Source organism: Morus notabilis, unplaced genomic scaffold (genome assembly GCF_000414095.1).
Source record: "Morus notabilis unplaced genomic scaffold, ASM41409v2 Scaffold1934, whole genome shotgun sequence".
NCBI lineage: Eukaryota > Viridiplantae > Streptophyta > Magnoliopsida > Rosales > Moraceae > Morus > Morus notabilis.
The window spans coordinates 42,233-55,783 of record NW_010365145.1 but is presented as its reverse complement, the minus strand read 5'-3'; the positions used below and the strand labels follow the sequence as shown (position 1 = coordinate 55,783).

Genomic DNA, 13,551 nt, shown 5'->3' with positions numbered 1-13,551 from the left:
CCTCCCATGATATTAATATATTTTTTTATGTAAATATATATATATATATATATACAAACATAATCTCTTAAAATTTCAAGTTTTTTGAACTATGATGGACTCCAAAGTAATAGTGGAATTAGGGATGGCAATATTCTCAACAGAGGCGAGGACTCACTTAAAATGGGGTGACGATGGGAAACAATTATCGGGAATGGGTATAAAATTTAGTCCTCAATTCGTGACGGGGTGGGGTCGGAAGAAGTACTTCCCACCCCGCCTCCCATGATATTAATATATTTTTTTATGTAAATATATATATATATATACAAACATAATCTCTTAAAATTTCAACTATGATTCTTGAGAAGAAATAGCATGCAATCATGCAAATGAAGATTGAAGCTATTAGGAATAGACAAGCAATGATAATTTGCGTTTATATTTTTATGTTTTTAAACTTTTTTTTGCTTATACATTAGTTAATACTTTTGGATTTAGTTTACAATATGTTAAGAATTTAATTTTTATTATGGAACTTTAGATTTTGGTATAAATTTATAATGAATTTCTATTATATTTTTATTTTAAGTTGTTATAATTTTGAAATACATAATCCTATATAATAGAGAATGGAGCGGATATAAAAAAGACTTCCACAATGTGAAATCCCCGACTCCAATCCTGTCTCTTCTTAAGCGAAGATGGGGATGGGGATAGGGATAGTTTAAGGAGGCGCGGATGGGGATGGGAGATCATCGTCTGTCCCCACCCCGCCTCATTACCATCTCTAAGTGAAATTCCCTAAATACTAGCTCTCTCGTTTGAAGCTCTTCTTGTCTATTCCAAAGTAGCCTAGAGTCTGGAACCCATGCGTGTAACCAAAGTTGAAAAATGGGTCAAACTCTTCTAAACTAAATTTTCTAACCTCTTTACTTGTAAACATTAAAATATAAAATTAGGGACTCTTTTCGGTAGGTTTTTATATTGATAGTGTCAGTTTTTTACAGTTAAATTCGGTCAAAATCATATTACAAAAAATATGCAAAACATACAGCTTTTTTTTATACAAATCTGCCAGATAGAAAAGTAAAAACTACTGATAGTAGTTCTACCAGACAAACTCTCCTAAAATTAACCATGTCCCTTGTGAAGCAAATCCACATCAATGCTATTAACTAATGTATGGTTTTTAGCTGTAATAATACTCCTTCAAGCAATGGAGTTAATAATTGCTTTCTTATATATTGTACCACTTCAAGTTTCATTGGTCCTCACATTTACTTAAAGTTGTTTCCACTTCATTTTATTTTTTTACCTTTATTCTTTTTATTTTATAATAATAAATAATGGGACAATTCGAAGTAATCTAACTAATCCAAAAAGGAACTATTAAAAAAAAAGCGTGTTAAATTATGCCCGCAATATAAATACGTAAGAATTTTCTAAGTTTGAATTTTTGTATCTCGACTCCAATTAGCTAGGGTGCATTGTCACTTGGAAAACCATGCAAACGAAAATATTTAGTTATCCGAGTGAATATTCTCTTTTGTTTTCAATCTTAAAAAACTTTTTTCAGAGATTTGATTTTCATGATTATCGATAACAAAGCTGGTACGTCAAATATAGCACGTTAACGAAAATTTTAACCATCTAATTAAATTTTTTTTACTTACTTCTCGCGCCCAAAAACAAAGTGGATAAACTTTTTTGATACGTAGCTAATAAGTAAATTGCCTCTCCTTTCCGCTGCAGGAGCGACCTTTTCGAAAATGAAAACTGTAACTATCTTTCGGACTTCAGTGGTTTGTTAAATTAATTTATCTCTTTCATTTTTTTGAGGAAAAATTATCTCTTTCATTTACAATTGTTAATACTTTTCCTCCTTTTTTTTTTTTTTTTTCAATTTTGTGTTCGTTTTTTTCTGTATTCTTTCGTATTTGCTAACTTTGTTAATTATTTTAATATAATATTCGTCGGCAGGCATCATCTGCATGCATGGCAGGCAAATGTGGTCATTATGTAGTGGATATAACATATCAATATCTTTCAATATCATCATACAGTAAAAGTACTATAAACCCAAAAAAAAAAATCAACTTTATGTTTTATGGCCATTAATGGTAATTCTAATATATTTTTTTTCTGATAGATTTTGTAGGCATTTGACTAGTAAGAATTTCACTATGAATTTGGTCCCCCTAGGTGGGCACTAGCTGCATATATATATATATATATATATATAGACACACACATATAAATATATGACTTTAGTTAGATCTTCAAAACATTAATATGTGAGGATAAGTAATCAGAAGTTAGTTAGATGTGAACCAATTTTCATTTTCGGGTTTGAAAAGATAGACTTCATCGTCAGTAAAAATTGTTCAACTATAGCCAGTTCGTTTGTGATTACTAATACATTTAACCTCTTTTTTTTTTTTTTTTATGACCAATCTAGGATTTCGGCCACGTTAATTGTTTCAAACTATCATTCATAATAAATGGAGTACAGCCTAAGCTTGCCTTATTAATCGGTAGCTCCATCATTTTCTTGAATATAAAAGCATATATATTGTATTTTTCTAGGATTGAAGAAAAAGAGAAGAACACTGTTAAATAATTTACTGATCTATGTGACACATGATTTTACTATAGACCTAAGTTGTTACCAATTACCTTTGGCTTAAGTTTCCAAATTTGAATTTTGTGAGACGAGAAAAGGGGGTTCTAGTTGAGTAAGATGGCGATCTCAAACTCAACAACTTAAAAGAAGAAACTAGCATATATAATATACATACATACATAAATATTATATACATACATAATATATAACAGAAATATATATATATATACGTCACTATTGCTCAACATTTTTAAGCATGTATATACAGGGATCTAGATGTCAAACACAATTTAGTAAAATCTTTTTGGAAAGTGACTGGTTTCCGTCCTATTTGAATTTTGATAATAAGCGAGTTTTATAATCCAACCAGATTTTAACTTCTTGTTTAACCGATAAGACACTATTCAAACCCTTATCGCTTGTTGAAAACCATATTGTGAGACCACTGGAGAGAGCTACATGGCTAACTTATCTCGAACATATTATAATTGTGCGAAAAATATAATCAAGACTGCCTCCTAATAATTAAGTTATTTTTCGATGGCTATTTACAGAGTGTTTGTTTTCTGTATTCATTATTGATTCTGAATCATGATTCATGATTTTCTACAGTATTTTTTTCTCATAAAAAATACACGTAAAACGAAAATAATTCTGAATCATAGTTCTGAATCTATGAACTAAACGTTCACTAAAATAATTTCCTTTGAGGTTGAAATTAGAGAACAGCCGTGCAGGTCCATAGAGTTTGGAAACGGGAAATTACTGATTATTGCAATTATAATGAGATCAGTTTGATTTAGATGTATGAGATTCCATAATATAAAAACTCAAAGACAATGAAAGGGAAAAAAGACAATAATTAAGGAAACTAATTAACTTGGTTGGATTTCAAAAATGGTATATATTGGAACATGTGGGGTATCCTTTACATCAATTGATTGTTATGTATACTAATAATAATTATAATCAATTACCACAGCTAAAATTCATTTCCCCTCCTATCTATAAAAAATCGCGTTCAAGAATGAGTTGATAAATAACTACTGCTGATGGGACTTTTGGAGACATGATATCATCAGCATATTCCTCTTGTGAACACTGTGTTATCTATTAACATAGTCATCTACTAACCAATCATGTCAAGTTATGAAATATTAAAGATATCATGATCACTTAAAAAGACGTGTACTAGGACTCTCCTAATTAACTATGAAATTATTACTATCAAATTATTGGCCACAAAAATCATGATTCGGGTCCATACGGGAATGGTATGACGCAAATGTGAACAAAATTATGATCACTTTGAAATTTCAAGATGCCAGTAATAAAACAGGAAGCATCTGACATAAATCTCTTAAAAAAATAAGTATACGTTTTACTCATGCCACTGCACATCTAAATATTATACAACACATTGATCAAGTAGGGAACGAACTTTACACGCATTTAAAAGAAAGACTATTACACTAATTTATAAATCATATATTATACATATAATTTGTAACTAGGGTCGTGATATCGCGTATGCATTTGGTTATGATTTCTTGTTTCCTTTCTTTCTGATCATTTTTTTCTTTAAATTTCTTTCCACCCTTTTTGACATTTGGAATTTGATCAATTTTACAAACACCTGGATCATATGAAATGCTAGAAATTGCAAGAAAGAGGAAGGAAATTACGAAGAAAATGCTTTAAATTCTTATTGTTATGTTCAAAATATTGTAATCTACTTCTAGTTTTAAGATCAGCTTACCTATGTGTCGCCTCTAATTATAGAATAATAGTAATAAGCTAGACGGGACATTTGATTATAATAGTAAAGTGGAACTACGGCTAGACATTGACGTTTAGCTAATATTCCACGTTCACACTCATTTATACAGAAGTTAACCCCTCTTCTGTCCTCAAGCTAAAAATAAATAAACAGTAATCTAGCAAAATAGAAGTCGTATATATCTGGAAGTTGAATTTTCTTTGCTAAACTATATAGCTAAAGACTTCTTTGTGACCATTTACATGCATCATCAAATCGAAATGTCAAAGCCTTTGAATAGCTCCATATTGTTGGACCAAATCTCTTGGTTAATACCCAGAAAAAAAAAATTATGTAATGATCGGATGATTACAATATTAGTACTGAAACACTTTGAATAAGCACTTTGAGGATGATCAATTTTGCTTTAACAAAATATTTTGTTATTTATGGAATGTAAACGTCATGTCGTTTTCATATAAGAAGGATAGATCATCCTATTTGATCTATTATACGACATGTCGCTCACATTTCATACAGAAACAACAGGAGTCTTATCTAAAGGAAAAAACGACATTTCTTTTACATCGTCCTAGACAACAAAACGACATGTCGTTTATATAAATCTCATTACCTGTATCAAATCTTTGGGTTGTGCCAAAAGTTTAAAAAATTATTAATTTGTTGGTTGCAAATTGCAAGCACAGTACCATTAATCAAGCTTACCTGTCTCAGTTTCTCTTTGCTGACAATGCTTAGTTTGGTACAATAATAATCATATATTATATATACACCGTTCTTCATTTTCATCTTCCATTCAATATTACAACATGCTATTCTGAAGACGACAGTTTTGATGATTCTCAGTCATGAACTCTTTTCCTCTAAGGTGACAGGAAGCTCCAGATTTTCACTGCCCCTCTGAATCTTTAAGGTTACTTGGTCTCCCACATTATAGTCATCCAGTGCTTTGTACAGCTCTGCTTTGTTTTTTACCTGAACATTAGAAGCACAAAGTGTTGTTAATTAAATTCATAAGATCAAAACCAACAGATTAGAACATTCTTTGTACAGCTCTGCTTTGTTTTTTACCTGAACATTAGAAGCACAAAGTTTTGTTAATTAACCAGATGATTCATAAGATCAAAACCAACAGATTAGAACATATGTTGGGGAAAACAAAGCTTAGATGCAGAAATATTAGGGGGAATTTTCAAAAACCTCCCCTCAATGTTAAGCTTTTTGGACAAATAACATTGACTTTTGTGGCAAATCTTTCCTCCCCTGGAGTGATTGGATTGGGAAAATAAAATGAAATACCAAATGTGCCCTTGTTACATCATGTCCGAATATAGATGGAGTGTGTAAGCCCTTGGCTCCAAACAATGTTTAAGGGTAAATTTGACATTTCACATTTTTTTGATCCAATGCGGGTTGAAAAGCAACGGATTTGCAACATAAGTCAAATTTGAGTTATCAAATTGTAGTTTCTGGAAATAAGAGTTTATTCGTCAAAAAAAGTGAAAATAGAGGAAGGTTTTCGCAAGTGCCCCTAAATATAATACTGCAGATCTTACATGTTGGTAACAGAAAGCACATTGTTATAAATGGAGATAAATAACAGCTTACAGGTAAGTTGTCAACTGCTACAATGATATCCCCAAGTATGATTTTACCCGCGAAGCCTCTCGTGGTGGGAAGTAGCCCAGCCTTAGCAGCAAGACTATTTCCAGGGACCTATAATGGGCAATGCATGGAAAATTTAGGCATAGGATTAACGATGCATAAGCAAGAATTATGAGACGTTTGGTTCATGGATTAGAATCGTGAGATTAGAACCATTTTCGATTTATGTGAATTTTTTGTGAAAAAACACTGTAGCGAACCATGAACCATGATTCGAATCGGGGTATGAATCCTCTAACCAAACAACCCATTAGTTTTTCACATATGGGATCTTTCTCTTTCTTTCTCTTTTTCCAAGGAATAAAAGGGTTATGGGATAGAGGGTGGCTTATCCAGATTCCCCTAGGGAGACGCGACATCTGTCGCCGTGGCCGAACCAACACCTTGTTGAGGAAAATGAACAACCTTACCACCCCACCAAATGCCTAGTGGTGCTAATATAGGGGAGTTCAAAAACAGTCAGATTATTAGTCGATGGGCAAAACAGACTACTCCACAATGATACCTGAAGAACAAGAGCTCCATATCGAACATTGAGTTGATTTGCAATAAGGTCCGGGGCAATATCCACATTCAAACCTGCTTGAAAAACCTGATAGAATGAAGAAGAGACATAAGAGGAGAAACTTTCACATGGGGAGGGAATGCGCATAAATAACAAAGTCTAATAAATTTGGTAAAAAGGTATTAGATTATTGTTATTATGAACTTTTTTTTCCCCTTTCCCTAATGAATGGTCTTCTCTAGGAAGCTATTATCAAAAATGAGAAAATTTAGAACAATTTCAAGGACAAATCTAGAAAGGCAATAAAAACTATAAAAGGCGTGCCTATAATCTCTATTAACAAATAGAATCGCAGAAGGGAGAGATGAAGACCACCCATCTTTTATCCCTATATATAAAGAACCAAGAAAAGCAAGCATATTTGCACATTATAAATGGTTAACAACAATATTTACCTTGCCAAATTGGATCAACTGGGGGACAATCTTTAGTACAGTTGAGGATGGAATGGCAAAACCTACTCCCGCTGATGTACCTGCAACACAAACAAGGATTTTTTTTGCCTGAGAAGGGGAGGAAGAAAACAACCACCAAGAATAAAGTGTGAAAATGTTAGGAACCTAATATTTAGAAGTCTTTTTCAATAGTCTTAAGGGGAGTATAAATAGGGGGTTTAGTTGTTAGGGAGGGGGAGAATCAGATTTGTCGGGAGTGTCTAGTGCTGTGCACTATTTTGGAGGTTGGGGGTCCTCGAAACTGCTCATCTATCTTGTAATTTTCTATTTCTAGTATTGTTAATGAAGCATAGATTTTCAGGATCCTAACAATGGTATCAGAGCATCTACGATCCATGGAGCTCTTTGAGTTAAGAGAGAAACTTAGGGCTGCTCTAAGATCCTAACAATGGTATCAGAGCATCTACGATCCACGGAGCTCTTTGAGTTAAGAGAGAAACTTAGGGCTGCTCTAAGAGCTAATCACAAGGTTTATGGAGGGAGTATGGGGGAACTCCGGGACCAAGTGGGGAAGATTCGGACCCAGATGGGTGACTAGCGGGCGGCGCTGCGGAGGATGGAGGCACTGCTGGCGGCACGGAGAGCCCAGATCGCATCGACCTAGGCAGAGTGGAGGTGCCAAATCGGGCGGATCTTCGCCGGGAAGCGCCAATTCGCGAAGATCGAGGCCGCAAGAGGGAGTTCCGACGCCGGAGAGACGTGGGTCTCATGGAGGAGCGCAAGATCCGTCGCGATCTGGGGCTGGGAGGTCCGGATCTGCAGCGCGAGGGTTTGTTCGACGACGGGAGGAGGGCAGAAGGAGGTCGCGACCGTCGGGAGAGGGCAGCGGAGCTTGGTTGGCAACGGGAACTGGAGTGGGAGCCAGAGTTAGAGCAGGAGAAGCTTGCTCCGAGGCTGGGACGGCATGGGTACCCTCGGAACAGGGGACCCAGCCTTGATTCGATCGCGGTTGGGGCTGATTCCGGACCGGTTTGGACTGGGCCTCGCGATTCTGGCGTGAAAGGGGCTGGTTCCGGTGCAATGGAGACAGATTCCGGCGCGACGGAGGCTGGGCTCGACGATTTGGCTGCTATTTGGATAGGGCCTCACGATTCCGGCATGAAAGGGGTTGATTCCGGTGCTACAGAGGTAGATTCCGGCGGAATTGTAGTGGAGTCTCGTAATTCTGACTCGATTAAGGTTAATCCCGGTGAGATTGGTGTTGTTTTTGAAAATTCCGGCCAAATTTGGAGCGGGTCTCATGATTCTGACGCTGTTGAGGCTGTTTCCGGCGAGGTTGGGGCTGATTCCGATCCGGTTTGGACTGGGCTTCGCAATTCCAGCGTGAAAGGGGTTGGTTCCGGTGCCACGGAGGCAGATTCTGGCGGAATTGGAGTGGGACCCATGAATTCTGACGCTTTTAATGCTGGGTTTTGTGATTTTGACACCATTGGGGCTAGCTCCGGCGAGATGATGGCCAGGACGTGGAATTCCGATGAGAAATCCGGCGATTTTGGGGCTGAATCCTGAAATTCTGTTCAGAATTTGGCTGGGTCTAGTGTTTTCGGTATGGGCAGAGTCAATTTTGGGGTTGAGCCTCGTAATTACAATATTAGTTGGCCTAATTTTGGTGCAAGGGCAGTTAGGCCTCAAAACTTTAACACGTTTGGGGCTGGGAATGGTACGATTGCAGTTGAGTGTGAAGAAATTGGTGAGACTGAAGTTGAAAGGTTGATGTCTCGGTTGGCTAAGAAGGAAACTCTCTTAGTGAGGATTGATTTGCCAATATTTTTTGTGACCATTGATGAGCTTGCGCAGAGAGTTTCAAATGAATTGATAGACGTTGTGGTTGCTTTCCAAGATACAAAGAAGATGGAGAAGAAAGTAATTGATTGGCTCCAATTTGAAGACGTGACTTACGAGGACACAAATTGGGGACTCAAATCAAGGAACTAACAAAGCCTTTTGTTCTTAATCATTTAGATGTTATTTTTCAATTTTATTTCTTGATTTTCACCTTGACGACAAGGTGATTCTTTGAGGCGGGGGTAATGTTAGGAACCTAATATTTAGAAGTCTTTTTCAATAGTCTTAAGGGGAGTATAAATAGGGGGTTTAGTTGTTAGGGAGGGGGAGAATCAGATTTGTAGAGAGTGTCTAGTGCTGTGCACTATTTTGGAGGTCGGGAGTCCTCGAAACCGCCAATCTATCTTGTAATTTTCTATTTCTAGTATTGTTAATGAAGCATAGATTTTCAAGATCCTAACAGAAAACTTTGAAGAAAACCAAGCATGGAGAGGAAATCTACCTGTCTGAGTAAATATTGCAGTGTTAATCCCAATTAAATTTCCTTTGGAATCCAACAGGGGCCCTCCACTGCCATAATTACAGGAAAAAATATAAGCGGCAGATAGACAAAACATTAATAAGAATTTTTCACTCAATCATTCAAAAATTTATTTCATTCGGAAACTTAAAACAATCAAATTGTGTAGTGGAAATTTGTCTCTTACCTATTTCCAGGATTGATGGCTGCATCTGTTTGGATTCCGCCACTGATTGTGACTCCAGTTTGACTAAAAATGTCACGGTTCAATCCACTAATCACTCCAACAGTGAGGGTGTGATCAAAGCCAAACGGATTTCCAATTGCCAAACATTGTTGCCCCACTCTTAGCAAATATGACTGCCCCACAAGGATTGGCTTCAATAGCTCTTCAGGGGCTTCAACCTAGCAATGTGAAGACATTACTGAGTACTCTTACAATATTAACAAGCTTCAAGAATAACTACAATATTTAATGATTTGATTCATCTTAAACAAAACTTACCTTCAAAACAGCTAGGTCCTTTGCGCGGTCAGCACCAACCAACTTGCCCTCAAAATTCTTTTGTACCCTTCAGGAATTTTCAACAACAAAAGAATAATAACGAAATTGGCCATCAAATACTCAAAAATTTAGTGGCATAATAAGATGCACTGCACTGCATATCTCACCCTTCTGATGCTAAAATATTAACCCGCGCAACAACCTGCCCAGGGCTTGGATTTCTTGTGAGGGAATTACCAATTACTGCAAATAAAGGAGCACAAAAGTCCACATAATAACAACAGTATCAAAATGAAAGCCTATATGTTATATTTAACAACTCTAACAAGTTCCTTAGACATCCCTTACCATGATAATTTGTCACAATATGTCCTTGTCCATCCCAGACTACTCCAGAACCATTGCCCTCCGGAACCTGCCGATACATGTAACAATCCTTAATTGAGTTATGAAGAACAATAAGATGTCATAAAGCCTTAAAACTCAAATGGGGAGAAATAGCAATGATGATAATTTTGCTTCCTAAATACCTCAACTGCACCAGTCACATTAAGCTGAGGCCGCAATGTTACGTCGAAAATGTTGGCAACCGAATAGGTGTTCTTCTCAAAGAGTTGGACAATTCTATTCTGTCAATTAGACACACATCAAGACCATTTAACACCATGAACATAATAGGAAGGAAAAAAAAAAGTTCAGAAACATTAAAATTAAGGGTGAACCGTTCACACGCACACGTTCAAGTCAGTGATTCTGATTTATTAAAAGATACTTTATAAGTGAAGAAATTTTTAAATTTAAATTCTTTTTAATGTGAAAAATACTATAGCAGAATCAGAATTTAAGTATAGAAACCAAACAGGCCTAAAAATAAAATATGATCACGGCATGGTAAAAAAAATGAACCTCAGTGGGAAAAAGTGCCGGAGAAGGGGAAACTGTGGGGGTCACTTCTTCAATGGTTACAGATGGATCCCCTAAAGCTTGTGCTGAAAAATCCATATCATCACATCACATTATTCTCAGAAGCAAGTTTTTCCCACTTGGCTGATTAAAAAGGTAATGAATATCTATTCTAACACAAGATTCATCCTTGAAGCAAAAAAAAAATAATAATAATAATAATAAAATAAGGCTTTAAAGTGGTGCGGACCTGGTAAGTACCTTGAAGGATGAAAAAATGAATACAAAAACAAAGCTGAGAATAATGCCCGCCTTGTTGTAAAAGGAGTAATCTTTGTCAATAATTGGCCCAAATCCTTGGTGGGATTTTCAGCACTAAACAAGAACCAACCAAAACCGCGTTACACAAATGTTGAGAAGCACTAAGATGTCTCAATAACCAAAAAAAAAAAAAAAAAAAAAAAAAAGAAAGAAGCTAAGAGATATACAACAGTTGAGAGTTCAGAGTGACCAAAGATTCAATGGAGGCAGATAAGAGCTTGGACTTGTTTGGGTTTGGGCTGGGTGTTCTGTGCCTAGTGTCTACGGTTCTCTGTGTTAGTGCATTTACTAAAATGCCCTCCGAGGATAACAGATTTTTATATTAAAAAAATCGTCAAACTGTAATTTTTTTTTTTTAATTTCTCAAATTAGAATTTCGCAATTGTTCCAATTTGCCGATCCAACAAGGTAGAAAAACATTAGGGATGAAGGTATTTCTGTATTTGCACACGTAAAGATTTCTATATAATAATCCAGTTTTTACTTTACCAGTGCAAATTACGAGATACAATTCCAATACAATAATTCTTAAAAAAAAAAAAAAAACAATGGAATATAACTTGAGGAACAAGAGAAAAATGGGCAAAAGAATAAATAATTTTGCTGAAATAAAAACCAACGAACAACAAAAAGTCAAGATGGCCGAGTTGGTCTAAGGCGCCATTTTCGGTCCTTCGGATACTGGTCCGAAAGGACGCAGGAGTTCGAATCCGATTTTTGATATTCGTTTTCTGCTTTTTTGCACGCTATTTCATACACTTATTGAAGGAATTTTTTTTTTTGGGTGATTGCTAAAAAAAAAAAATTTTAATTTGTTTTTTTGGATGGAAACCTTCTTAACTTTACGAATTTAGCAAGTTGGTCCTTTAATTCTTTTTCTTGACAATTCACCTTTTAAATTTTAAAATTTATTACATTATCGGTCAAATTAAAAACGAAGTTAAAAATTTAGATGGTTTCTTCTATTCGAGTGTTTAATAAAAATAATTCTAGTCTTTTTGCATCAAATTGAATCATTTATACATGTCATGAATGAATTTTTTTTTGAAATTAGGGGACTCCCAATTTGTACCTCAAAACGGTTAACTCTCAATTTCAAATAAATTTTCGCCGGTGATGCGTATATGAGGGTCAATTCGATGCAAAAAGATATTAATTACCCCTCATTAAACACTCACAAGGAAGATACAGTCTAAATTTGTAACTTCATTTTTAATTTGACCAACATTGTAATAAATTTCAAAGTTTAAGAGGTGAATTACTAAAAAAAAAAGTTAAAGGGTCAATTTGCTAAACTCGTAAAGTTGAGGGAGTGTTCATGCAAAATAGCCTTTTTTTTTTCTAAAGTTGAACCACGCTATCATGATACAGTCTAAATTTGTAACTTCGTTTTCAATTTGACCAACATTGTAATAAATTTCAAAGTTTAAGAGGTGAATTACTAAAAAAAAAGTTAAAGGGCCAATTTGCTAAACTCGTAAAGTTGAGGGAGTGTTCATGCAAAATAGCCTTTTTTTTTCTAAAGTTGAACCGCGCTATCATGGTCCGATGTGCGTTTCCAAAATCATAGATTATAGTTCTTTTTAGGATTATTATCGGTGGTGCCCCCTGAATTTTAAAGTCATTCTCAGTTTGCTCTCTGAACTTTAAAAACTCCCACTTTGCCCCGTAAATTTTAAATTGTTCTCACTTAACCCCTTTTGTTGTAATTTATGTTAAAAACATATAAAAAAGAGAGTAATGCAGTCACCTAGTATTACTGTTTGAATTTTTGTTAAAAATAAACAAATTAAAATCACATGGCCACGGGCCCACACTTAAACCCTCATTTTTCTGTCTAATAAAAATTTAAAAGACAAACTGAAAATGACTTTAAAATTTAGGGCACCAATAATAATAATCCATCTTTTTAATTTTAGGTTAAAACTTTTTTTCCTGTAAACTTTAACCTTTTCGCTTATGTTTTCTTTTTTTGGTGTAGATAATAGTCAAATACGAACTCCATGTGTGGAGTTTGGCCGCATTAGAAGATTTTTCTGGCGTAATGAAATTAGAGAAAGAGAACATGAAAGTTGAATAAATGACTTTTTACTATTATTCAATATGATATCGGATGATATCTTGACGCTCAAAATAGGTTACATTTTTAAATAATAAATACAATCTTTTTTCAAACTCATATACATCTGGAGGCTTAAGAAAGAGTTCGTTTCGACTGGTTCAACTGTAATCTTCATGAATATAACGATTATGAAAAAAACCTCGTACCATTAAGGAATGAATAGGGATGTGTTCGCAGAGCCATAATAATAGGGATATGTCGTTTAAACACACGAAGAAAGAGAAATACAAATACATAAAGTTATCATAGACAAATCACTCAAAATTTCACTCTACTAAATGGATAACCATATTGCATGGAAAAAAAAAAATATATATATATATAT

The 13,551-nt window shown here is 35.1% G+C and overlaps 1 protein-coding gene across 1 annotated transcript; it reads right to left on the bottom strand.

Moving 5' to 3' along the window:
• Window positions 1-4,879: 4,879 nt before the first annotated feature.
• LOC21388500 (protease Do-like 8, chloroplastic) lies at window positions 4,880-11,178 on the bottom strand (the record flags this gene model as incomplete). Its single annotated transcript, XM_010107332.2, has 12 exons — window positions 4,880-5,360; window positions 5,994-6,101; window positions 6,556-6,642; window positions 7,011-7,090; window positions 9,358-9,425; window positions 9,563-9,780; window positions 9,881-9,947; window positions 10,048-10,123; window positions 10,229-10,295; window positions 10,411-10,509; window positions 10,787-10,869; window positions 11,034-11,178. Coding segments are annotated over 12 exons (1,227 nt in total), but the record flags the coding sequence as incomplete, so codon positions are not given.
• Window positions 11,179-13,551: the final 2,373 nt, after the last annotated feature.